The sequence below is a fragment of the Schistocerca nitens genome, chromosome 1 (assembly GCF_023898315.1).
Source record: "Schistocerca nitens isolate TAMUIC-IGC-003100 chromosome 1, iqSchNite1.1, whole genome shotgun sequence".
Taxonomy (NCBI): Eukaryota; Metazoa; Arthropoda; class Insecta; order Orthoptera; family Acrididae; genus Schistocerca; species Schistocerca nitens.
Genome location: NC_064614.1, coordinates 203,878,303 through 203,906,060, shown reverse-complemented (window position 1 = coordinate 203,906,060; position 27,758 = coordinate 203,878,303). Strand labels below are relative to the sequence as shown.

The 27,758-nt window shown below is 44.0% G+C and overlaps 1 protein-coding gene across 1 annotated transcript; it reads left to right on the top strand.

Annotated features, from left to right (window-relative positions):
- LOC126237029 (retinitis pigmentosa 1-like 1 protein) lies at nucleotides 1-27,758 on the top strand. Its single transcript, XM_049946819.1, has 2 exons — nucleotides 1-48; nucleotides 25,554-27,758. Exons 1-2 carry the CDS (start codon nucleotides 1-3, stop codon nucleotides 27,756-27,758), a joined length of 2,253 nt encoding a protein of 750 aa, XP_049802776.1.

Here is a 27,758-nt window from a genome sequence, read left to right as displayed (position 1 = left end):
ATGCGGGCATTCGCCCCCGCACTGCTATCGGCGCTTGTCTTTATACAGGTATGTGTCAACAGCAAACATCTCCTGTTGTCACACTTAGGCCTACGAAGGAATCTCGGAAATAGAATGACACCCGTTGTTATTGTTGTGGTCTTCAGTCCTGAGACTGGTTTGATGCAGCTCTCCATGCTACTCTATCCTGTGCAAGCTTCTTCATCTCCCAGTACCTATCGCAACCTACATCCTTCTGAATCTGCTTAGTGTATTCATCTCTTGGTCTCCCTCTACGATTATTACCCTCCACGCTGCCCTCCAATACTAAATTGGTGATCCCTTGATGCCTCAGAACATGTCCTACCAACCGATCCCTTCTTCTAGTCAAGTTGTGCCACAAATGTCTCTTCTCCCTAATCTTATTCAATACTTCCTCATTAGTTATGTGATCTACCCATCTAATCTTCAGCAGCATTATTCTGTAGCAACACATTTCGAAAGCATCTATTCTCTTCTTGTCCAAATTATTTATCGTCCATGTTTCACTTCCGTACAAGACTACACTCCATACAAATTCTTTCAGAAACGACTTCCTGACACTTAAACCTATACTCGATGTTAACATATTTCTCTTCTTCAGAAACGCTTTCCTTGCCATTGCCAGTCTACATTTTATATCCTCTCTACTTCGACCATCATCAGTTATTTCGCACCCCAAATAGCAAAACTCCTTTACTACTTTGTCTCATTACCTAATCTAATTCCCTCAGCATCACCCGACTTAATTCGACTACATTCCATTATCCTCGTTTTGCTTTTGTTGATGTTCATCTTATATCCTCCTTTCAAGACGCTATCCATTCCGTTCAACTGCTCTTCCAAGTCCTTTGCTGTCTCTGACAGAATTACAATGTCATCGGCGAACCTCAAAGTTTTTGTTAGTTCTCCATGGATTTTAATACCTACTGCGAATTTTTCTTTTGTTTCCTTCACTGCTTGCTCAATATACAGATTGAATAACATCTGGGAGAGGCTATAACCCTGTCTCACTCCCTTCCCAACCACTGCTTCCCTTTGATGTCCTTCGACTCTTATAACTGCCATCTGGGTTCTGTACAAATTGTGAATAGCTTTTCGCTCCCTGTATTTTACCCCTGCCTCCTTCAGAATTTGAAAGAGAGTATTCCAGTCAACATTGTCAAAAGCTTTCTCTAAGTCTACAAATGCTAGAAACGTAGGTTTGCCTTTCCTTAATCTAGCTTCTAAGGTAAGTCGTAGGGTCAGTATTGCCTCACGCGTTCCGATATTTCTACGGAATCCAAACTGATCTTCCCCGAGGTCGGCTGCTACTAGTTTTTCCATTCGTCTGTAAAGAATTCGCGTTAGTATTTTGCAGCCGTAATTTTCACATCTGTCAACACCTGCTTTCTTTGGGATTGGAATTATTATATTCTTCTTGAAGTCTGAGGGTATTTCGCCTGTCTGATACATCTTTCTCACCAGATGGTAGAGTTTAGTCAGGGCTGGCTCTCCACACCCGTTAGTCGCACTGAAACGTTCCTTTGTCTCGTACTGACACCTTAGTTGCGTAGCGCGAAGTCTCACTCACTTTCGCGGCCGTCAAAATCATTTCACTCTTTGCAATGGAGCCCTTACGACAGATTACAAGACCGATAGCTTCCTTAATGAACTAGGAAGCGTTTGTCGACGGATCCAGATTAATTTGCTGCAGTACAGAATAGCCTTATATGGGTCTCCAACCTTGCTTTTACCCTGTCTGACAGGTCAAAGCAAGGTTGGAGACCCATATAAGGCACAGAGGATAGTGGGACTGCACGGACTAACTCGCGCACGCGTCCCGCGAGACCCACATTCTCACCTTGTATGTCCACACTCTACATTCGTAGTGTCCCACCCCAACACACTCATTACTCGTCCGAAAGAACAGACACCATATCCATGTAAGTATGACCTTCTTCTTCTGTGCGGATGCATACATATTCCCCGAACTCTTACGGGACTTGGTATGAATGTCTTCCACGAGTAATGAGTGTGTTTGGAGTGGGACACTACGAATGTAGTGTGTGGACATACAAGGTGAGAATGTGGGTCTCGCGGGAGGCGTGCGCGAGATAGTCCCTGCAGTCGCACTATCCTCTGTGACCACGGTGGCTCAGATGGATAGTGCGTCTGCCATGTAAGCAAAAGATCCCGGGTTCGAGTCCCGGTCGGGGCACACATTTTCACCTGTCACCGTTGATATATATCAACGCCCTTCATCAGATGAAGGTATTAATGTAACTCTAATTTCGTAATAGTGTTATGTCGGGTTGCGAGTGCGTTATGTCGGAGCTCCGTGAATTCGAACGTGGGCAAATTGTTGGTGCTCGTGTGGCGGATGCTTCCATAACCGAGGTAGCCGATGTGTTTAGTGCTTCAAGAGGCACTGATCGAAGATTTATACCGCATACGGAAACAGCGGAAAAACATCAACCATTAAGTCACAACCAGGACGAAATTGTATGTTGAGCGACCGTAACGGACGGTCATTGAAAAGGATTGTGATGAAACATAACAGGACGGCACCTGCAAAAGTCACTGCACAACTAACTGTCGCACTCGCGAACCTTGTCGGCATCAAAACGTCACGAAGGGAACTCCAGACGCTGGGAACTGCAGGGAAAGTTGGAATTCCACAACCGCTCTTCTGTGACGCAAATGCCGTAATAGGAAAACGTGGTCCCGAAGCTACGAGATCTGGATTACGGAGCAACGGAAAAAATCATTTGGTCGAATGAGTCTTGTTTGACACTGTTTCCAACTTCAGGCCAGTTTACGTCTCTATACTAAAACATGGAGGGGGTTCGGTAATGGTTTGGATAGCCTTGCCGTGGTGTTCCACGGACCTCATGGTTACTCTGCAAGGTCGCATTACTGCAAAGATTATGTGACAATTTCGACTAATTTGGTCTATCCCAGGTTACAGTGTTTGTTCCCCAATGGTGATGTCGTGTTCCAAGACCCTGTCCACACAGCTCGCTTCGTCAAAGACTGGCTGTTTGAATTTTCGCATCTCCGGTGGCTACCACAGTCAACAGGTTTCAATATTCTTGAGCTTTTGTGGTCTACTTTGGAGAGTAGAGGCCATGATCACCGTGTACGTCCAGCATCGTTACCTGAACTTGCCACTATTTTGCTGAAAGAATCGTATAAGATTCCCCTGAAAACCATACAGGACCTGTATTTACCCATTCTGAGATGACTGGAAGCTGTTTTGAATACCAACGGTTTTCCTAGACAGTATTAAAGGCACGGTTATGTGTTGTTTTTGGTGATTCCAGCCGGCCGGGGTGGCCGAGCGGTTCTAGGCGCTACAGTCTGGAACCGCGCGACCGCTACGGTCGCAGGTTCGAATCCTGCCTCGGGCATGGATGTGTGTGATGTCCTTAGGTTAGTTAGGTTTAAGTAGTTCTAAGTTCTAGGGGACTGATGACCTCAGCAGTTAAGTCCCATAGTGCTCAGAGCCATTTGAACCATTTTTTGGTGATTCCACACATTCGTCCATCCCCTGTATTTATTACGAAACCAGTCCGTCTAATCACGTACACGCACTAAGGCGCAATATTGCCCTATACAATTTTAAAGGATTAATTGCAGTATCACGTCCTTACACGGCAACGAACTAACGAATTCTTTTAAGCGTTCCATACTGCCGGAATAACTTTATCGGTCACTGAAATTAACTCAATACTGACTTGATACACGCAACACTTTTAAAAAAATCACCTCCATCCCATAGCACTCACAACGTGATACCTATACTCACAAGGGAACCTCCCCATCGCACCCCGCTCAGATTTAGTTATAAGTTGGCACAGTGGATAGGCCTTGAAAAACTGAACACAGATCAATTGTGAAAACAAGAAGAAGTTGTGTGGAACTGTGAAAAAATAAGCAAAATATACAAACTGAGTAGTTCATGGGAAGATAGGCAATATCAAGGACACTCGGCACGCAGGAGCGCCGTGGTCTCGTGGTAACATGAGCAGCTGCGGAACGAAAGGTCCTTGGTTCAAATCTTCCATCGCGTGAAAACTTTAATTTTTTATTTTCAGTTTATGTGACAAACTCTTACGTTTTCATCACTTTTTTGGGAGTGATTATCACATCCACAAGAAAACCTAAATCGGGCAAGGTAGAAGAATCTTTTTACCCATTCGCCAAGTGTACAAGTTAGGTGGGTCGACAACATATTCCTGTCATATGACGCACATGTCGTCACCAGTGTCGTATAGAATATATCAGATGTGTTTTCCTGTGGAGGAATCGGTTGACCTACGACCTTGCGATCAAATGTTTTCGGTTCCGATTGGAGAGGCACGTCCTTTCGTCTACTAATCGCACGGTTTTGCGATGCGGTCGCAAAACACAGACACTAAACTTATTACAGTGAACAGAGACGTCAATGAACGAACGGACAGATAATAACTATGCAAAAATAAAGAAAGTAAAATTTTCACTCGTGGGAAGACTTGAACCAAGGACCTCTGCTTCTGCAGCTGCTCACGCTACCACGGGACCGCGGCACTCCTGAGCTCACGTTCTCCTTGATGTTGCCTATGTGGCCCATGGACTACTCAGTTTGTATATTTTGCTCATTTTTTCACAGTTCCACACAACTTCTTCCTGTTTTCTCAATTGATCTATGTTCAGTTTATCAAGGCCTATCCACTGTGCCAAGTTATAACTAAATCTGAGGGGGGTGCGATGGGGAGGTTCCCTTGTCAGCAGGACTGCTGGGTGACTCTGTGATTTCACTAGATCTAAACAGCTCCACGAAATACACTGCTTGCCAAAAAAAGTTTAACACCCAGAAACCAAACTCGGATGTCAACGTAATTTCCTAGACGTACGCACCATCGGCGGATATGTAAATTATTAAAATTGTAATTCAGTGTGACAGGTACAAGACCACCAGAGAGCATTAGCATTGTTCGTTTATAGTGTTGGTTCTAGTCCTGGTAGGATATACACTGATCAGCCAGAACATTAGAAGCACGAACGTACTATCGGTATAAACCCGTCCAGGTCATAGCAGCGTCGCCTGCCGAGGAATGACTGCTGGTCAGACACACATACGGTGCACGTAGCACCAGTGAGCGTGCTGTCCGTATGTGGAATGGGGAAGACGTGTGATCTGAGTTTGAGCGAGGGCAGATTTTGATGACCCGGAGGCTCGGAACGAGCCTTTCGGAAACTGCAAGACTTGTCGGGTGTTCGAAGGGTGCTGTGGCCAGTGTCTTCAACATGTGGCGAAACCAAGGTGAAACCACGTTCACACGTTCTGGGGTTGGGCGGCCACCCCTCATTTTTTAACACCACGACATCGGCAACTACGACCGAAATGGGCATGTGAACGTCGGCACTGGACGTTGGCGCAGTGGCAAAGAGATTCATGGTGTAAGGAATCCCGATACCTGCTTCATCATGCCGTCGGGAGGGCGCGAATCCAAAGGAACAGCTCCTTGACACTTTTACTGTAGGGCGCAGACAAGCTGATGGTGGCTCCATTATGCTCTGGAGAACATGCATGAGGGCATCCATAGGCCCAGTGGAGATCGCGCAAGGTATCGTGAGAGCCAAGGAGTATCGTGCACTTGTTGCAGACCACGTACACCCCTTCATGACGATCATGTTTCCTGATGATAGTGGCATTTGTCAACAAGATAATGCGCCATGTCACAAGATCAGGAGTGTGGTAAGTAGTTCGAGGAACACAGTGGCGAGTTCCTGTTGATGTGCTGGCCCCCCAACTCGCCAAATCTGAAACCAGTCGAACACTTTTGAGACGTGATTGAACGTGACGTCAGAGCTCATCAGCCCCCTCCCCAGAGTTTACGGGAGTTAGGTCAATTGTGCGTGCATATGTGGTGCCAACTCCCTCCAGCGACCTACCGAGACCTCACTTGCCTCCATGCCCGCTGTTATCCGTGCTAAAGATGGACATACCCGCTATTAGGTAGGTGGTCATAATGTTCTGGATGTTAAGTGTGCCGGCCGCTGTGGCCGAGCGGTTCCAGGCGCTTCTGTCCGGAGCCGCGTTGCTACTGCTGTCGCAGGTTCGAATCCTGCCTCGGGCATGGATGTGTGTGATGTCCTTAGGTTAGTTACGTTTAAGTAGTTCTAAGTTCTAGGGGACTGATGACCTCAGATGTTTAAGTCCCATAGTGCTCAGAGCCATTTGAACCATTTGATGTTAAATGTACAGAGGGACGCGACTACGTCACATGTTGAATGACCACTGTGAGGGACACAAAGATGCTGTGTACTCTGTGAAATAGCATTATCAGTACCTGACGGATTTTGAAGGGGGCCTGATTGTGGGTTTCCAGTGGGCTATCTGGTCGAACCGTGGGGCATTCGGATGTGACGACGGATCGATATTGAACTGCATGGGAACGTGAGGACGAGCATGGTTCCAGTCGATCACGTGTGACCACCACAAAGGAGGAACACCATATTGTGCACCAAGCACATCATAACGCCTTCACTTCTGAGTCTACCATCCGACGAGTAATAGAGACTTAAGACGTCCTGTGTCAGCCTATACCATTGGCCGGATATTAGCAGCTGCCGAACTAGGGTATTATCGTTCCATGCGTAGGCTGCCGTAAAAATCACAACACAAATGGCTCCGTTTGGAGTGGTACCTTGACAGGGAAGCATGGGCTGTTGATAACCATGGGCTGTTGACGAGTATGGCGGCGACCTGGGAAAGTTGGTTGGTTGGTTTGGGGAAGGAGACCAGACAGCGTGGTCATCGCTCCCATCGGTTTAGGGAAGGATGGGGAAGGAAGTCGGCCGTGCCCTCTCAGAGGAACCATCCCGGCATTTGCCTGGAGTGATTTAGGGAAATCACGGAAAACCTAAATCAGGATGGCCGGACGCGGGATTGAACCGTCGTCCTCCCGAATGCGAGTCCAGTGTCTAACCACTGCGCCACCCCGCTCGGTACCTGGGAAAGATCAAATTTTTCCAATGTTCTGGAGAGGCACAGCACTTTACTCCTGGCGCCATCGAATATGACTTCAGATCACAGCTGATAGTAGTTGAGGACTCAGACGACAAAACGGTACATCACGGTCATCTTGCGTCTCCATGTGTTACCTCCAATGCGACATTATACTGGTGCTGTTTTTCAAGAGGACAATCATTTTCCACACATAAAATTTGTCTGTGTGACGTTGAAGCACTACTGTGGCCAGCAAGATCGCCAGATGTGTCCCCGATAGAAAATGTGTGGGACAAGCTCGGATGTCAACGCTGTCACAATGCAGGATATCAAGGATCTTTTACAACAGCTGTGAGTGACCTAGCCTCGAGATACTATAAAACGGCTTTATGACCAACTCCCCAACCGAATCACTGCATTCGTCCAGGCCAGAGAGGGTGCAACGTCGTACTGGTAAGTGGGCTGATACTGCCAAGTTCTCTGTATATTTGACTCCCTTGCGTAATCACCGAAATAGCATCACATGTCCTCCCAACCCTGAAATTTCCTATCGTTTTCGTCCCCCCTTCTGGGTGCATCACCTTTTCTATCAGAAAGCGTAGCATGACTGAATGCGGTCGGAACAGATTAACTTCCGAGGCTAACGGACGGCACCATCGTCAAAACACGTCTCCGTTATGGAGGGCAGCCAGTCAGAGCGTGCAGCCGCCCTGTTCCGACCCTCTTGTCTAGCGAGACCTCCATCTGGCGAGGCTTCGGGAATATCCGCTGGACTCTTTAACAGCCGCGATAATAAGGCGCGGCCGTCTGAGTTGTCAGACACAGAGAGCAAATAAAAGCTCCACCCTAATCGAAATCTCACACAGATAATTACTCCTCTGGAACGTCGTCCCAGCAGACTCTTAAATGATACGTTACAGCGTCCATGTAACGTATGTGGCCATTTCTCTCAGTCAAACAGAGCAGCAGTTGCTCATTTCTTCTCTTACTTTCGCTCCTTACTCCATTCGTTTTTCAGTCCATCACATAATTCGTTTTCTCTCCTCTTCATTACCTGAAAGCAACCACATTCCTCTTTTTCCCCTACTCTCATCGATTCTCTCAACCCACTGCTGTCAAGGCTAGCATTTTAAATCTACCTACCCTTAAATTATCTTCATTACTCTACTTTTCGCAAATACATATAAACTGTGTTTTCTGTTATAACTGTTCGTGATTTCTGTCATAACTATCTTTAATCATTGTATTACGTACTAGATACACGCCACCCGCCAAGAAAGCTCCAACACTTGTTTTATTCCTGGCGTAAAAGCGACTCCAGCGCAGTGATTACGATGGCAGGTTGAACCATAGTTCAATTCTTTTATCTTGGCGGTTCGCGCATGCCCGCCCAGACGCGGGAGATTGCTGCGTTGCCAGTAGCACGCGCCGAGAGACGCAGCGCCATAGTATAGTATAGTTCACAAACTTACGTTTAGGGGGGGAGCGCGCAGTTTATGAAGTAAAGCTACCACGGCCGCATTAACCCTTTCGCTGCCTCAGAGACGTGCTCCCGCATTCCGCGCTGTGCGCAATTTTGTCATCACTGCACTGCTCGCCTGTGCAGACACATTGTGTTCCGACTGCTTTGACACACTTAGCATTCGATTTCACAAAAACTATTTGGCCCAAAAATTTGATTTTTACACATCTTCTTGACTGATACCTTCACCCCATAAACGACGTAATTTTGTTTCGATGTTCAACGCAGTTCTTGTGCAGCATTAAATGTAGTAAACCATTACACGAAATTTTGAAGAGTTTGCAGAGGTAAAAGTCCACAGCGTATACTTTCCGTATGGTCGATTTTAGTTGCCACTAGAAATTTCAAAAAATTAGTCAAACGAATAAAACTCATGAAGTAAGACACTTCGATATTATTTTTAAATAAGGAAAACACTAAGCACCGATCAAGATTTGAACACGGAACCTTTTGTTTTTCAGCCAAGTACCTTAACCATTACGCTAACGCAACTCGTCGTTCAATGGATTTCCTGGGTAATTTAAAGAATGACGCAAAATACCGACAAACACTGTTGGTATGATTATGAATTACTCACGTTCCGTCGAAGTACAATAGGAAATAAACAATTACCGCTGTTCTCTATTGCGAAAAAGCGATTAGTGAGAATGAATTTCCTTGCTATTGCCTGAATTAGGAGGCTTATTGCTTGTTTGGTTTAATTAATTAATAGAATATGAAGCAGTTGGTATAAAGAATGCTTTTTCCAAACTTTCTTTTATAGAAAGTCAGCTATCAAGACATTGTTTTTGTTCAATTACTTTATTTATGACTGAACGTTTGTAAAACTGAAGACACTCGTCGGTGCTCTGCACTGCAGTCGAGCTCTGGCAACGTAGTTCTCTGTTCATTGGCTGACTGTGTTTTAGGATGTCAGATGCGCAGAACGAACCTAAACTCGGCCGCCGTAATAAATGACGCGCACTTTAACAACTGTAATTAACAAATGGGCATTCGAACAGCAAGGCGCAGAATTCACATGAAGGATCAACACTTTGACGACATAACTGACGTTCAAGACAATGTGACGCAAGAATTGAACAACATCCCGAAGGAGGACTTTGTTGACTGTTTCACTTGGTTGTATGAGAGTTGTGTGTGTCGTAAAAAAGTGGGGAGAGACTATGTAGAACACTTGTAGCACTAAAATCCACCATCTTAACTTTTTTTATTAATCCAGTCTCCAAACTTCTTCGACTGACGCTGTAAGATCTCTAAAAATATAAATCATAATGTATAAAATACAAAGTATGAAGAATAACTAGTTAGAAGTTAAAAAACAGCACTATGTCTGTAACTTTGACACTGAAGTTAAACAAATAGTTATTAAAGACATTTGAAATCTGTCTTTGCTGCTACTAAAAATTAGTATTTATTTTACCATATGCGTTTCTATTGCTTTTGTAAAACATCCGCTTCCCGCGCTCGGGTTCCCGGGTTCGATTCCCGGCGGGGTCAGGGATTTTCTCTGCCTCGTGATGGCTGGGTGTTGTGTGATGTCCTTAGGTTAGTTAGGTTTAAGTAGTTCTAAGTTCTAGGGGACTGATGACCATAGCTGTTAACTCCCGTAGTGCTCAGAGCCATTTTGTAAAACATCGCCCGTGATCTGAAATGAATTTTTTAGACAGACTGTATATGTTACAATATTATGAAGTAAACGACTTTCCTGTATTCTGTAATGTGGTACTTGTTTTTAGTCATTTGATTTTCATTTTACGTAACGGTATGCCGTAACTGTAAAAGTTTGTTGCAGTGAAAAGCAGTTCCGGTTGTACGATGTTTTACTGATACAGCGGATGTCGACTGACTGTACATTCCTCACAGCAACATGTACTTCTTTGGTTAACAGTTATATGCGAGCTTTGTGCGTTGATACATCTCTTGGAACATAGTAATTTTTTGACGCACAAACATTTAGTTTTATTTAAAAAACTGAAACATTAAAAATCTTTACAATAACTTTATTTGCAGATTTAAAAAATCCGTGTCGTTTTATCCTAAAACTGAACACGTACGTACAGTTAATTTTTCTCGCAAGTATTTTGATGATTTTACCGCATTTGGTTCATGTAGCATACTGCTTATAGGATTTTCAACTTGAAAAGCCGTCAGAATGCTTAAGAAAGGGAAACAAGCATATGTCCATCCACCAAGAGGTATTAAAACTGATTAAAACAACTAAGAGATACTTCCTCCTTTGGCCACTGTTTTCTTATTGCTTCGGGAGATTCTCTGTCTTTGACGAACAACCGTGAGGCAAGAGAGAGATAGTAGTAGTTTGCTTGCATTGTCTATACTGACGCGTGTGCGAATGCTGTATTGACTGGTGAAGTGCTCCACAGTACCACGTCTGCAAGGAATGAATAATTGATCAGACCTTGTTAATGCGTTTGTATGAAGTCACCGTTAAACACGTTGGCATAAGCGTGTAGTGAGGTCTGAGCGTTATAACACTCGTTTATTAGCTATGTAGCTCGACCTTTAGATCGTCTTAATCGCCGACCCCGAGAGCTGCCTCCACTTTCTTTGTTTCCGCTCCATAGGTTTTACAACGGTCAGTTACTGCTCATTGTTTACACAAATCTCGATACACGTTAACGGTGGTAAACCGTTGGCGAAATCACAGTTTTGCGAACCCCACAGGTCTGTCTTTTATGACGCATTATTAGACCCATTCCTTTAACCATCCAGTTCCGAACTGTTAATCCACGCTCCTTGTTAGTCCAGAACCTTACGCTAAGAAGTTGCGCAAAAACCGTAAAGAATAGCGCTTGCCCATCCAGCCGAATTTACGACCTTGCAGGGTAATAGTACTTATAAGCCAATGATACCTCAATACATCTTATGGACGCTATTATATAAAATTCGAGGGGCCTTCGATAAGAAATGCAACAAATTTTTTTCTCAGCCAATTTCGGTTGAAAAAATGCGGAATTTCTTGTGGGACATCGTGGACTATTCCAGCTTCGGCCTCCATAGTTTCATGAACTTCCTAAAGGTGGCGGTGCTACACATAGCCTTCAAAATGTCGTCTGTAACGGAAGTGCGTCCCAAGCAGAGAACTCTCTTTTAGAGAGAAAACGAGAGCATCGCAGATATTCATAGGTGCGTGCTAAATGCAAAAGCACGTCGAGTCGTTGGGCGGGGCGTCTGTCATCACCGCAGCAAAGTCGCCGGCCGGCCGTACACAACCGCGATTCCTGCGATGTTGGAACGAAGAAACGACTTCAGTATGTTCGTCGCCATAAAAGTGCAAACAAGCTTCTCCTTCTCCATGACAACGGAAGGCTTCACACAAATTCTAGCACCCGAGAGGAGCTCACAAAACGTCATTGGACTGTTCTTCCTCATCCACCGTACAGCCTGCATCTCGCGCCTTCCGACTTCCATGGGTGTTTGGTCCAATGAAGGATGCACTCCGCGGGAAGCAGTACGTGGACGATTGAGAGGTTATCTAGAGTATACAGACACAATAGCGCCTTTGTTAGCAATCACATACAACCGCTCACTTGACGAAAGATCTGTTCCAAAAGACTGGAAAATAGCACAGGCCACACCAATATTCAAGAAAGGAAATAGGAGTAACCCATTGAATTACAGACCAATATCACTGACCTCAATTTGCAGAAGGATTTTGGAGCATATACTGTACTCGAACATTATGAATCACCTTGAAGAAAATGACTTATTGATACATAACCAACACGGATTCAGAAAATATCGTTATTGTGCAACACAGCTAGCTCTTTATTCCCATGAAGTAATGAGTGCTGTCGACAAGGGATCTCAGATCGATTCCATATTCCTAGATTTCCAGAAGGCTTTTGATGCCGTTCCTCACAAGCTACTATTAATCAAATTGCGTGCATATGGAGTATCGTCTCGGTTGTGTGACTGGATTCGTCATTTCTTCTCAGACAGCTCACAGTTCGTAGTCATAGGCGGTAAATCATCTAGTAGAACAGTAGTGATATCTGGCGTTCCGCAAGGTAGTGTCATAGGCCCTCTGCTGTTCCTGATTTATATAAATGATCTAGGTGATAATGTGAGCAGCCCCCTTAGATTGTTTACAGATGACGCTGTAACTTACCGTCTAGTAAAATCACCAGACGATCAATACCAATTGCAAAATGATCTAGAGAGAATTTCTGTATGGCGCGAAAAGTGGCATTTAGCACTAAACAAAGAAAAGTGCGAGGTCATCCACATGGTTACTAGAAGAAATCCGATAAATTTTGAGAATACGATGAATCGCACAAATCTAAGGGCTGTCAATTCGACTAAATACCTAGGAATTACAATTACGAGCAACTTAAATTGGAAAGACCACATAGATAATATTGTGGAGAAGGCGAAACAAAGACTGCGCTTTGTTGGCAGGACACTTAGAAGAACCCACTAAAGAGACAGCCTATATTACACTTGTCCGTCCTCTGCTGGGTTATTGCTGCGCGGTATGGGATCCTTACCAGGTAGGACTGACGGAGGACATCGAAAAAGTGCAAGGAAGGGCAGCTCGTTTCGTGTTATCGCGCAATAGCGGTGAGAGTGTCACACATGATACGTGAGTTGGGGTGGCAGTCACTGAAACAAAGGCGGTTTTCTTTGCGGCGAGATCTATTTACGAAATTTCAATCACCAACTTTCTCTTCCGAATGCGTAAATATTTTGTTGACACCCACCTACGTAGGGAGAAATGATCATCATCATAAAATAAATCAGAGCTCGAACGGAAAGATTTAGATGTTCCTTTTTCCCACGCGCCATTCGAGAGTGGAATGGTAGAGAAGTGGGCACTGAAGAGTGAACTGCGGAGTAACCATGTAGACGCAGATGTATTGACGCAGCAGGACCTTGGCTCCAACGTCGACCAGTGCAGTGGTACCATGTAGGCTTACAGGCCCTCAGAGTAAGGTGCCGTAGGGCAGCCGCACTGAATGGAGATTGCGTTGAGAAATAGCGTTTTGAAACCTAAGAGTGGAGAATCTACATCTACATCTACATAAATACTCCGCAATCCACCATACGGTGCGTGGCGGAGGGTACCTCGTACCACAACTAGCATCTTCTCTCCCTGTTCCACTCCCAAACAGAACGAGGGAAAAACGACTGCCTATATGCCTCTGTACGAGCCCTAATCTCTCTTATCTTATCTTTGTGGTCTTTCCGCGAAATGTAAGTTGGCGGCAGTAAAATTGTACTGCAGTCAGCCTCAAATGCTGATTCCCTAAATTTCCTCAGTAGCGATTCACGAAATAAACGCCTCCTTTCCTCTAGAGACTCCCACCCGACTTCCTGAAGCATTTTCGTAACACTCGCGTGATCATCAAACGTACCAGTAACAAATCTAGCAGCCCACCTCTGAATTGCTTCTATGTCCTCCCTCAATCCGACCTGATAGGAATCCCAAACGCTCGAGCAGTACTCAAGAATAGGTCGTATTAGTGTTTAATAAGCGGTCTCCTTTACAGATGAACCACATCTTCCCAAAATTCTACCAATGAACCGAAGACGACTATCCGCCTTCCCCATAACTGCCATTACATGCTTGTCCCACTTCATATCGCTCTGCAACGTTACGCCCAAATATTTAATCGACGTGACTGTGTCAAGCGCTACACTACTAATGGAGTATTCAAATATTACGGGATTCTTTTTCCTATTCATCTGCATTAATTTACATTTATCTATATTTAGAGTTAGCTGCCATTCTTTACACCAATCACAAATGAACAATGTGGCGTATAGGAATCCTGAATAAAACCAACCTGCTTTTGGAAAAAAAGTGTGTTGCATTACTTATTGACCGCCTCTCGTAGTTACGTCATTTTTCCAACAACACCAACCTCCTCCCACAAGCAGCATTTCTGTAATGTACACGGAGAACACATTTATTCCATGAGTTTTCGCTATATCTGATTCCACCTACCACAAATTTGTCATTTCCACCGTTTTCATTATTTCTGCCAAATTTCTTCGTCGAAGTAATATTAATACTTGCGTCTTTTGTCAGATATTACTTCAAATAAACTTAGGCACCGTTGTATACTGCAAAGCTTTTCTTCAGTATATGCTGCTTTAAAAGTAATAAAAGATCGAACAATTTTGCATAAAAATCAAGCATGCGGTTTCACTGTGCATTGCACATCACGCACAAGTCGTGAATATGAGCACTGGTGCTAGAGCCCTTACACTTAAAAACTGTGCAGACCACAGATGTAAACGATGGCAGCCGATCTGAACAAGTGCATTACAACGGCAGATGAAATTGTACATCTGTCTATCTGGGTTCCTCAACAGGGATGTCATACTCTAATGACCTGTTGTGTGACCACACGAAAATATCTAGAGGATAACAATCTGGCGACCTATTTGGTTTGACGTTGAGATCGTACATTTAATTTCCTATCTTTAGTTACCTTCCACCCCCCCCCCCCCACCACCACCACCACCACCTTCCCCTCACTGTCTTCTTGTGACATAAGAAGTAGAGAGGATTGTGTACACTAAGCATCAGGAAAGCTGAACAAAATGTTTTTTATTAATACCATAAAACACTCGTAGATATTGAAGCACTAAAACCTTACGTTAAAGAACATAAGTAATTCACTGATGACACAAATCCAAGCGACTTTGGTTTTCCAGTCAGTACTGAGGAGAGCTTTCTGCAATTCGGTGTTGAGAGTTGGCAACAGTACTGCCAACTGTCAGTGATCTTGCAACGTTCTGCGACAGTTTAAGGTGACAGAACTATGAAGTGAAATTAATCGTACGATAAAACTAATTTAATACTAAACAACCACAGGAGAGCGAGCACACAACTTTTATTAATTTAGTGGCTCAACTGCTAATCTAGGGGTCTAGTTGTACGCTGTTGCATTGTGACCTTAAGAAAACATCTAATGAGTATCTGGAAGGCCTAAGGGAACAGTCAGTGAATGATGTATTAAACACACGAATAATGTAAGTAATTAAATATAAAAAGCGAATAAAGATTGTGATCCATCAGGGTATTAATGTAAGCTAGCCACACTACTGATTTTCATCGTCATTTTATTCATAGAAAACAAAAATTTACTTAGAATGGTGGCCTACACAAAATAATATTACACACAGTTATGTATACAAATACAGAATGAAGCGAAGAATGGAAATTTGTACCAATGCTGGGATTCGAACCCGGGTCTTTTGCTCACAAGGTAGATATACTAACCACTACACCACCCTGGCACAGCGGCTTTGCGCAGCTGCTCAGATTACCTGTTCGAGTTTATGGAGAATACTAAATGGGGTTGAGGCTTGAATATGAATCTGTATTGAGGACGTAGGCATGCAGTTGTGCAAAGCCACTGCACCAGGGGGGCATAGTGCTTAGCGCATCTGCCTTGTGAACAGGAGACACGGGTTTGACTCGCGGCGTCAGTAGAAATTTTCATTCGTTGATTCGTAGGTGTTTGAGGCTTGAAAAGGTCTCTGGAACCATACTGTTTCATTAGACACACTGATATAAATGATGATCGTAAATAACTGCGCTAGCAGAGCAATGACAAAAGCATTGTGCTGTGCATCAAATCGTTAACTTCAACAAATTCCTAACTTTTAAACAGTTCAGTCATGTCTCAATAACTGATTCTTTAAATCATAGTTCAGTAACAAATGTATATACTGGCACACGGTGAATACACACTCCCGAAGTTGCTAACTGTAGCAAATGGTTCAAATGGCTCTGAGCACTATGGGACTTAACATCTGTGGTCATCAGTCCCCTAGAACTTAGAACTAATTGAACCTAACTAACCTAAGGACATCGCACACATCCATGCCCGAGGCAGGATTCGAACCTGCGACCGTAGACCGTAGCGGTTGCTCGGCTCCAGACTGAAGCGCCTAGAACCGCACGGCCACTCCGGCCGGCGCTACTGCTTAAGTCCAAACTAGTTGCAGACTATGCCCTCATTTATAACACGTGGGTCGTAGGCTGCACCAGACCTTAGCACCTTGCAGAACCAAGAACAGCGACCAAGAGGCGCACTACCACCTCTCCATCTGAGCTTGAATTCTATGGGGGTCCAGAAGGTAGAGTGGGGCTGGCTGACATCAGCTTCTCACGTCGGAAATCGGGGGACCAACAGCTAAATATTCCACTCGCAGCCTTTTAAGCAGTCTTCTGAGGTCCCTGTCTAACCACACTCTTGGAACTCGCGATATATTCGGAAAAAAACTGCCAAATATTTGTGACAAGCAAAAATACAATTTATGTGCTGCTGGTCGTTTCACTTGCAGCAATTTGATCCTTCGCCTTCTAATCAGATTGGAGTCGCAAACTCGAACAGATTCGTCCCTAGGAATGTGCACTCTTATAAGTAAATAACATCGAAAATCGCAGCACATACTTATTTTCCCATTCATAAGAAAGTCCCAGATGTTTTAAAAGTGCTAAAATGAAAATTCAAAATTGTTAGCTTATAGCCAGATGCGAAGCCATTTATTTCTGCTAGGTGAGAAATGTCGTTACTATTGATCCAACACATCCGTGTTTTAGCTACAGCGTTGTTCATCTTCGTATCTCTTGAAGGCGTTTACCGACGATGCGTTGGTTCAAATGCCTCTGAGAACTATGGGACTTAACATCTGAGGTCACCAGTCCCCTAGAACTTAGAACTACTTAAACCTAACTAACCTAAGGACATCACACACATCCATGCCCGAGGCAGGATTCGAACCGTAGCGCGGACGATGCGTCATTAACTGACATTTAATTATAAGAAACCGTACCTGGATGACGTATCTATGATGAATCTTAAATGTGCCATAGTCTTGAGACGACATACTGCAAATTATAATACAACAATAGCGAAATACGTCTAAACCAGCATAGCGTCTGCGCATTGAGTGACACGCCATTTTGACGTCACTTCCAACAGCTGCTGGTAGGCGTACGACTGTGTTAGCTGAATATGGTGAGCCGCTCAGGCTTTGACGTTTGCTCACTTCTGCTTGCTTTCTCTTCGTCTTTCTCAAGCGACTACCCCTGTTGGAGGTCACCTACACCACCATTCAATTTTACGTCCGAAATTCTCGACGTATTCCATTTTAAACACACACGATATATATCTTTCCAAATCAATTGTATTTATTTCATTACTACACAGATTAATTTTATATATAGCAGAAATTACGTTGTTAGATAACTATTTTACACTAGACATTGAAACTGTAGGAACCTAGTCAAATTCACAACTTAATTCCTTATGCCCCTGCAATACCACTCTAGTTAACTTATTTACCAAAATTTCTCATTAAACACATGTACATAAATTGAGATAGTAAGTTACAGTCTTCATGTTATTACTAATTTTGGAATGTCGCTATGGCATATTCAGCAAATTGTGTACAATAATTAATTAGTCTGTTGTTTACTGCAACAAGTATATTTAATTTATAGCTGACTTCAAGCACTATCATATAGTACATCGTACATAATAATAACGGGTTTGTAGCTTTTGTTACTGTTGTTATAAATAATTTCACATATAAATTGTAATTACCTTGTTAATATCTATTTACAAACTTGTTAACAATTTTGTAGGAATACCTTTTTATAGCTGTTTCAACACTGATTAGATTTTCTGTAGCTCTCAGTTTTTTTTGGTGATTAACATATGCTTTAGTTTTGCACACAGTCAAAATCTCGCCATGCTGCTCAGCTTCCATCGCCAAACAGTGATTCAGTTTAACCCCTTCCCAAAGTGGGAAGGTCCAGGCGACATGTTCTTACTGGCTTGTCAGTTATTTACACGACATCTGCTTACTGGCTTGTTAGGTATTTACTCACCTCTCTGCTGCCACACGGACTGTGCAACAGCTCTTACTACCCTGTTTGGGTGGCCAATCTGCTACAAGTGCCAGCCACATATCGTTCAATGAAACCTGCCGTTTCTTGACCGAAATGTAAATGAAACCTAATGTTTGTAACGGTACAATCTTCTTTCACCTTATGGAGAGTAGGAGGAATCTGAACCTTAGAGTAGTAGGATAACTTGTGTTCTGGCACAGTTTATTAGTGCAGGCTGCATACATTCAGGGGCAAGCATATATTCAGGGACAAACCTGCTTGATTTATGACCTTAACCTGTTGTTCAGCTAAGCGGTCTATGAACCTGTGATGGTTGATTTATGACACCCTGGGGATAATCAGTCCTTCTGAGAAACCTACCACCCATTCCCCCATTATCCCCCACCTCTCTGAAAACCTCAAAACCTCCCCCATCCCCCTCATTGATACATGCACACTTTTGATATCAAGTTAATTGACTAAATAATGAAATCGATCAATTAATTAACTCCTCCCCCTACTTGGAAATTCCCCCAGCCTACTCCCCGTTCTGCCCTCCCCCATCTGGGAGTTAGTGGGAAAAGGACTCAGTCTATACTGAGAGAAAGGATCTCAATGGCAGGAAATACAATTACATAGCAAAGGATATACTGTTCATTTATAAAATTCAGGTTTCGAAGGTTGAATTTCTTTATTTGACGGGAACAGATCATATCCAGCAACTAAATGTCCTAATTATGTAATTCCACTGCTGTAGATTGGATATGTTGTCTTGTTGGAAAAATGTTGACGTATGGGCTCACCTTGACATGCAGGGATCGACTGAGCTAGTGCACAATACCATTACCACAGGACGTCTTGACACCTCCACGCCACTCCCCACCCCTCCCAGAAAAAATTGGTGGGGAAAAGACTCACTCTGCGCTGGAGAGAAAGGATCTCACAACACGAAATTCAAATCAATGTCAGTAATATATTGATGGATATTCTTTATTTAATCAGTTTGTGGCGACAGGGATGCCACACTTGGGTAAAGCTCATGTCTGCTCTCAGCAACCCCACTTCCCATGACATAACTGTAAGCACCAAAGACTGTAATGAAGTTCAGTATAGTAGCCACTGTTTGGGGTTTGCTGTGTGTGTGTGTGTGTGTGTGTGTGTGTGTGTGTGTGTGTGTGTGTGTGTCTATGGTAAGGACGCCGCCACGAAGGTCAACAACCGCTCAAGAGCCTAATTACAGATCACAATACTAAATACCACTGACGATGGACGAGATATCAGCCCCATTTTGATCTCGCGGCCCCCACACAAAGCATCAAGTAGCAGCATTTTGTTAATCAGGAACTTCCAGTCTTGCTTACTGTCTCTGGCTCCTTCAAGAGGTCACTTCCTGTTCAGCTGTGTGAAGCAACGTCTCCAGACACACAGATGGAGGTCTTCATCTCTCCTCAGAGTACTGTGCTCCTATTGGCTAATGCTGGCGACAAAGGTAGAGCTGATGCAATTTTGATATCAAAAATAGGGTTAAATAGTCCACTTTCACTACGCTATCAGATTGATTGTTCAACAATTTACAGGATTCAAATAGATCGCTTAAAACGCTCTCCTCCACTTTACAGTGTTTGAGTACCGTACACAAACATTACGCAAATCAAGTAATAAAATTTGCGCCACAAATAAACTGTAGCACTAAATAATACCAAGGTTTTGTATGCATCAACGTTTGACAACACAAACACCTTCCTCCACCACAACGTTTCAGTAAATATATCTGGTGAAGAAATCCTACCGATTGCACAAACTCAAGATCGCAACGCACGCACCACCTGCCGATTGCTGGATACCCCTGTTTGGTCCAGCTGGGAGAGACATGCACCTACGCCGGCCATGCCGTAAGCTGCACACCCATCCTCCAGTGTCCACACGTTGCTGTAGTGAATACTCAGAAGTCAGAGAGAGATGGTCACCAACCAGTCAACCAATCAATTTACATGGGTGGAATTATCATCCATCACAAACACCCATTATACTGAATCTTCTCACGCAACACACGTTTGCTTCTATCGCTGCTCACCCAGCACACTGGTCACTTCGTCAGCCCTCATAGACTCAGGCAAGAGCAGACACTTCTGCGCATTCTTTGTGTCTTAACTGCACATCGTGGGCCAAAATAATTCGCGACTTAACAGCCTCCAAAGCCTCGTAGCCACTCATGTTGCTGGCTGCGACTAATTAATTAAATACATCAATTAATTAACCCACCCCTCTGTGGTAATTACTCCAGTCCTTCCATTTCACCCCCCCCCCCCCCAACTCCCACACCCAGCTATAAATTGGCAGGGAAAGGACTCGGTCTGTGCTGGAGAGGAAAGATTTCATGACAGGCAATTCAATGATGTAGCAGAGGAGGTATGGTTTATTTATAAAATTCAAGTTTCAGGGACTGAATCTCTTCATTTGGCGGGAAACCTCACATTCAGCAACTAAATATCCTAATTGCATAATTAAACTGCTGTAAATTGGTGATAGTGTCTTGTTGGAAAAATTCTCGTGTGTGTGATCACCTTGACATGCAAGGATCGACTGAGCTAGTGCACAATGCTGCAACCACAGCACACCCCATCCCTGCACCACTTGCTCCCTCCATTCCCATTCCTCCCAGAAATAATTGGCAGTAAAAAGATCCACTCTACATCTACATCTACATTTATACTCCGCAAGCCACCCAACGGTGTGTGGCGGAGGGCACTTTACGTGCCACTGTCATTACCTCCCTTTTCTGTTCCAGTCGCGTATGGTTCGCGGGAAGAACGACTGCCGGAAAGCCTCGGTGCGCGCTCGAATCTCTCTAATTTTACATTCATGATCTCCTCGGGAGGTATAAGTAGGGGGAAGCAATATATTCGATACCTCATCCAGAAACGCACCCTCTCGAAACCTGGCGAGCAAGCTACACCGCGATGCACAGCGCCTCTCTTGCAGAGTCTGCCACTTGAGTTTGCTAAACATCTCCGTAACGCTATCACGCTTACCAAATAACCCTGTGACGAAACGCGCCGCTCTTCTTTGGATCTTCTCTATCTCCTCTGTCATCCCGATCTGGTACGGATCCCACACTGATGAACAATACTCAAGTATAGGTCGAACGAGTGTTTTGTAAGCCACCTCCTTTGTTGATGGACTACATTTTCTAAGGACTCTCCCAATGAATCTCAACCAGGCACCCGCCTTACCAACAATTTTATATGATCATTCCACTTCAAATCGTTCCGTACTCATACTCCCAGATATTTTACAGAAGTAACTGCTACCAGTGTTTGTTCTACTATTATATAATCGTACAGTGAAGGATCCTTCTTTCTATGTATTCGCAATACATTACATTTGTCTATGTTAAGGGACAGTTGCCACTCCCTACACCAAGTGCCTATCCGCTGCAGATCTTCCTGCATTTCGCTGCAATTTTCTAATGCTGCAACTTCTCTGTATACTACAGCATCATCCGCGAAAAGCCGCATGGAACTTCCGACACTATCTGTGTTGGAGAGGAAGGATCTCACGACACGAAGTTCAAATCAATGTCAATAATATACTGACACGTAATCTTTATTAAATCAGTTTGCCGGCCGAAGTGGCCGTGCGGTTAAAGGCGCTGCAGTCTGGAACCGCAGGACCGCTACGGTCGCAGGTTCGAATCCTGCCACGGGCATGGATGTTTGTGATGTCCTTAGGTTAGTTAGGTTTAACTAGTTCTAAGTTCTAGGGGACTAATGACCTCAGCAGTTGAGTCCCATAGTGCTCAGAGCCATTTGAACCATTTTTAAATCAGTTTGCACGAGACAGGGCTGCCAAACTTGGTAGATCTCACGTCTGCACCCCCCAACCCCACTTCTTATGATGTGATGAAGTGCAGTATAGTAGCAAATGGTTGGGGGTTTCCTGCGTATGTCTCTATAGTCAGGATGCCGCCACGAAAGTCAAAAAAACGCTCAAGAGGCTAATTACAAAATGGTTCAAATGGCTCTGAGCACTATGGGACTCAACTGCTGTGGTCATCAGTCCCCTAGAACTTAGAACTACTTAAACCTAACTAACCTAAGGACATCACACACATCCATGCCCGAGGCAGGATTCGAACCTGCGACCGTAGCAGTCGCACGGTTCCGGACTGCGCGCCTAGAACCGCGAGACCACCGCGGCCGGCGCTAATTACAGATCTCGATACTGAAGAAGAGAAATTTGTTAACATCGAGTATAGATTTAAGTGTCAGGAAGTCGTTTCTGAAATATTTCTATGGAGTGTATGGTAGTGAAACATGGACAATAAATAGTTTAGACAAGAAGAGAATAGAAGCTTTCGAAATGTGGTGCTACAGATGAATGCTAAAGATTAGATGGTTAGATCACGTAACTAATGAGGAGGTACTGAATAGAACTGGGGAGAAGAGGAGTTTGTGGCACAACTTGACTAGAAGAAGGGACCGGTTGGTAGGACATCTTCTGAGGCATCAAGGGATCACCAATTTAGTACTGGAGGGCAGCGTGGAGGGTAAAAATCGTAGAGGGAGACCAAGAGATGAATACACTAAACAGATTCAGAAAGATGCAGTTGGTACTGGGAGATGAAGAAGCTTGTACAGGATACAGTAGCATGGAGAGTTGCACCAAACCAGTCTCTGGACTGAAGACCACAACAACAACAACAACAACAACAACAATGCTGTATAAAATTATCCAATTAATAAGAACATTAAAACAAATAAAAGGTATATAAAATGAGATAATATACGGGATTAATAAGTTAGTTTCGTAAAATATATGTGCGAAGCCGAGCATCCATTATGTCCACGATAGTTGAAAGTTTCTTTTATGTTAAAATAAAAATTTTCCGCAAATAGCAATCCTTGTGCGATTAGTATGTGTTGAGGAAACGGAATGTTGACTTGAGAAATAATATAGGCCTATGCGATTTTCGACTGATATCAAGAAAAAGACTCTGATATAATTACGGACCAGGCTTTATTGGTGCGATTTATTGTAAGAAACTGGGCAGGGTTGCGACATTTATCGATCGGAAGAACCTACATATCGGGCTACGCTGCAAAAAAAGTCCGTTGCCAAAACCAGTATTTCAGGAAGGGGAGGGAGGGGGGGAGGGCCAATATCACGCTCCAGCCAAAAGTTTACATTCTGTATCTTTTTTCTGTTTCATAATCAACTATTAAATAACACTAAAAGTTTACTCCAAGATAAGATCTATAGGTAGCATATTTAACCATTGACTCATGTTTCCAGAGACTTTATCACAACAAATCGTACTAAAAAAGGCTTTTTGGAGAAATCTTTACTGCTGTTTATATTAGCTTCGCCGCATGCTTAACGGGTTTCTTGTTTTCAGTTCTGGACTTCAGACTCTTAATGTTTTGCATGTGTTCAATCCGCAGTGCTTATGAATTCGCGTGGAGAAACAGTGATTTCTCCGTGACATGTTCTGTGATTGTAATTTTTAGATGAATAAATATATATTGAACTGCGATTGAATGAGGCATTTACATAGAAAACAATTTTTCAGTTTATTGGTCCGTATTCCCTGTCGTGTTCACACAGTGGAACAAAATCACTCCTGAGAGAGAGAGAGAAAGAGAGAGAGATCTTATACTCGCATGTACTTAACATCTAATGTTATGGAACATATTTCTGTTAAATTGATAAAAAATCCCCAGAATCTTTTAAACAGGTAGACATCAGTAAAACAAATTTGGAGAAAAGAGGGTACAAACCAACTAATTTTCACATCGTAAGTCTACGTCGTTATTCACTACACTATTGTAGTCCCACAGATACGTGCCGTATGTTATTTGATCCCCTGAAGGAATCAGTCTCCGACATGTTATTAAATGTCATTTAATTGTAACACATAGAGCCAAGAACGACGCATTTTCTGATAAATCTGCAGTGCGCCACTGTCTTGCAACGCCAGGCTTTTCGTAAAATCTAAGTTACAGTACTAAAACAACGAAATATTTTTAACCAAAAATATGACGTTTCCCAACATTTTCTTACAACAAATGGTACCAATAACGACGCATCATCGAAATATCCTCAATGTGCCGATGTTTTGAAACAGTATATATTCACAGGACATAAGTCATTAACACAAAACCCACCAAATACAGGCTTCATCTGATTAGAACAAAATCCAGTACGGCGTCTCCCAAGTTCTGCTTGTGACGTAGATATTATGCGGATGTGACGTAGGATGGCTAGGTTGAAGGGAGTGAGCCTCTGTAGAACCCACATTTACATATCTGCTGTATAAACCTAACCGACATTTCAGGGCGCGGCCTGAAGACTAGCTATTACCTGTTCAGAAAACATCACTTGATAACAACAGCTATCAAAAACTTTGATTGTCATTATGTAAATTCGCGTGGGAAATATTCGAAATGTATCCTGGTAATTTAAATTCTGTAATCCATTATTCTGGGGCACCTTCACCTCAGCCATGTCTGATTCATGTTGTATGCTCCCAAAGTATTAACATAAAGAAAATTGAAGCATAAATTACGAATGGGGCATCAGCGTAGCGTATACACTGACAGTGTGGAGAAATGCAGACCAGACACTTTGTCCTCGGGAACCATGCATCATTCGAGATCTACTCACAGAAAAACTAAAAGTACTTGACATGACCTTCCTCTGGTTGAGATAAATACTTAGTTTTAACGATAACGTATTTGATGCTGATAGTACATATTTTAATGTTTGTTTCTTACATGATAAATGAATATAAGAAAGCCGGCCGAAGTGGCCGTGCGGTTAAAGGCGCTGCAGTCTGGAACCGCAAGACCGCTACGGTCGCAGGTTCGAATCCTGCCTCGGGCATGGATGTTTGTGATGTCCTTAGGTTAGTTAGGTTTAGCTAGTTCTAAGTTCTAGGGGACTAATGACCTCAGCAGTTGAGTCCCATAGTGCTCAGAGCCATTTTGAATATAAGAAATGAATTTTAGCAATTTACCCTTACTTTTTTCCTGCAGACAGGGGGAAAAAGCACGCATTTTCACCTAGTTAATTTTCGAAAAGATTGTGTCCAACTCCTTTTTCCTTTTGAGAATAAACACAGTGTACTACAGATCCATAACCTCTTTCTGCATTAATTTCAGGTGGACTCTGCAGTTAATATCCTGAAAGAATTAAGACGAAACGGAGGAAGCCTTTCTTGGGTGCTGGAACTTCAAGTGCGATCTCATCCCGAGTACACCAACAAGAAAGAATATCGGTCTCGGAGCCCACCCATTCACGTGAAAGGTATAACACAGGAGGAGGTGGAGCATGCAGCAACACGTAAGCAGCTCCTGACAACTGCTGACACAAGAACCAACACATCCCTCGATACCAAGGCCCTTGACGTTACTCAACAACGCCCTGAAGGCACAGATGCCCAAACTGAAAGGATAAAGAGTGGTAATGCACCAGGAATTGAGAGAACTCTGGCACAGAATGAGACTGAACATACAACTACACAACTGGCACAAACGGAAACTGAGCTTACAGCAACACAGAAGCAGGTCCTAGTAGCTGATAACAGTAGAAATAACACATTCATGCGGACCAAAATCCTTATCATTGATGAAGAACGACCTCAAGGGATAGATTCCCACACTGAAAGGAGGCAGGGTGGTAATTTACCAAGAAGTGAGGAAGCTGTAGCACAGAATGAGACTGAGCGTACAGCAACAAAAAAGCGGGTCCCACTTGATGGTGACAGAAGGACCAGCACTTTCCTGGAGACCGAACCACTTGGGGCTATTCAAGAACGAACTCTTAGTTCAGATATCAAACCCGAAAGGAGACAGAACGGCAACTCACAAGGAAGTGAGGGAGCTCTAGCAAAGACGGATACCGAGTATACAACAACACAAACGCACGTCCTAGCAGCTGGTGAGAAAAGAACCAACACATTCCGAGAGAGCAAACTCCCTGATGTTACTCAAGAACGACCTGAAGGTACAGATGCCCAAACTGAAAGGAGACGGGGTGGTGATGTACCAGGACGTGAGGAAGCCCTAGCACAGAATGAGACTGAGCATATAACAACACAAGAGAAGTTCCTAGCAGATGGTGACCGTAGAACCAACAAATTTTTAGATACCAAACCCCTTGTTGCTCAAGAAAGACCTAAGGGCACAGATGCTCAAACCGAAAGGAGACAGGGTGTTGATGTACCAGGAAAGAAGGAAGTTCTCGCGCAGAATGAGACTGAGCTTACAGCAACACAAAAGCAGGTCCCACCAGCTGGTAACACAAGGACCAGCGCTTTCCTGGAGGTCAAACCCCTTGCGGATTCTCAGAAACGAAATGAAGGCGCACAGGGCCAAATTGAAAAGGGACAGGGTATTCAGGTACAAGAAAATGAAAAATCTCTGTTGCCATCATTTGGCGGTAATGGTTCAGAGACCACCTTGATAGAAAGTGGGAAAGAAATGCATCAAGTCGCAAAGGATTCTAAAGAGGCAAAGAGCTCGAGAACCAGCTCGCAGCGACAGGCACCAGGCTCGTGGGAAGCCACTGAGACTTCACAAGGAAGTGATCAGCTTACAACAACGGAAAATGAACGCCAGATTGTTCAGGGTAAATCTCAAATGGCCAGAGGAGTGAGTGATGCAACTACAGAAGCAAATGAGGTTTCCTTGGCACCTGCAAAGGACCGAACTAATCTGGAAAGGAGCAACGTGTTGACGGGTGCTGTAGAAGGAGCACAAGTGGCTGCCAGAGCTGAAGTGAACAGTCTGGAGCCAGAGGAAGTACTGAGGCAGACCGTAACAACCACAGAGGAGGTCGGGGTGCCCCAAACAAGCCAACTGGAGCGCTATGGGGCATCTCGGAGTAGCACAGAACGAACTGCAGCCTCAGAAGGGAACGGAGTAAAATTTACGGATGATTTAACGAGCGGCAGCGGGTTCAAAACAAGCACGACAGGACGTTCTCTCGTGTCACAAGATGGCGGCGAAACTGAAGTGGATTCGAGTTTGGAAAATCCTGCCACACTCAGAATGTCAACGGTAGTGGACGAGATGCAGGTACTACTGCAGGCCGACGCTACGACGGCGGGCGGAGGCGACTACGGAGCAGAAGTGGCTGCCAGAGCTGAAATGAACAGTCTGGAGCCAGAGGAAGTGGCGAGGCAGACAACCACAGAGGAGGTCAGGGTGCCCCAAACAAGCCAACTGGAGCGCTATGGGGCATCTCGGAGTAGCACAGACCGAACTGCAGCCTCAGAAGGGAGGATACGGCCTCTCGCTATTGTCTCTGACATAGGGATAGAGGACACGGGCTTAGCCAGGGACAGTGAGCTCTACTACTACTGA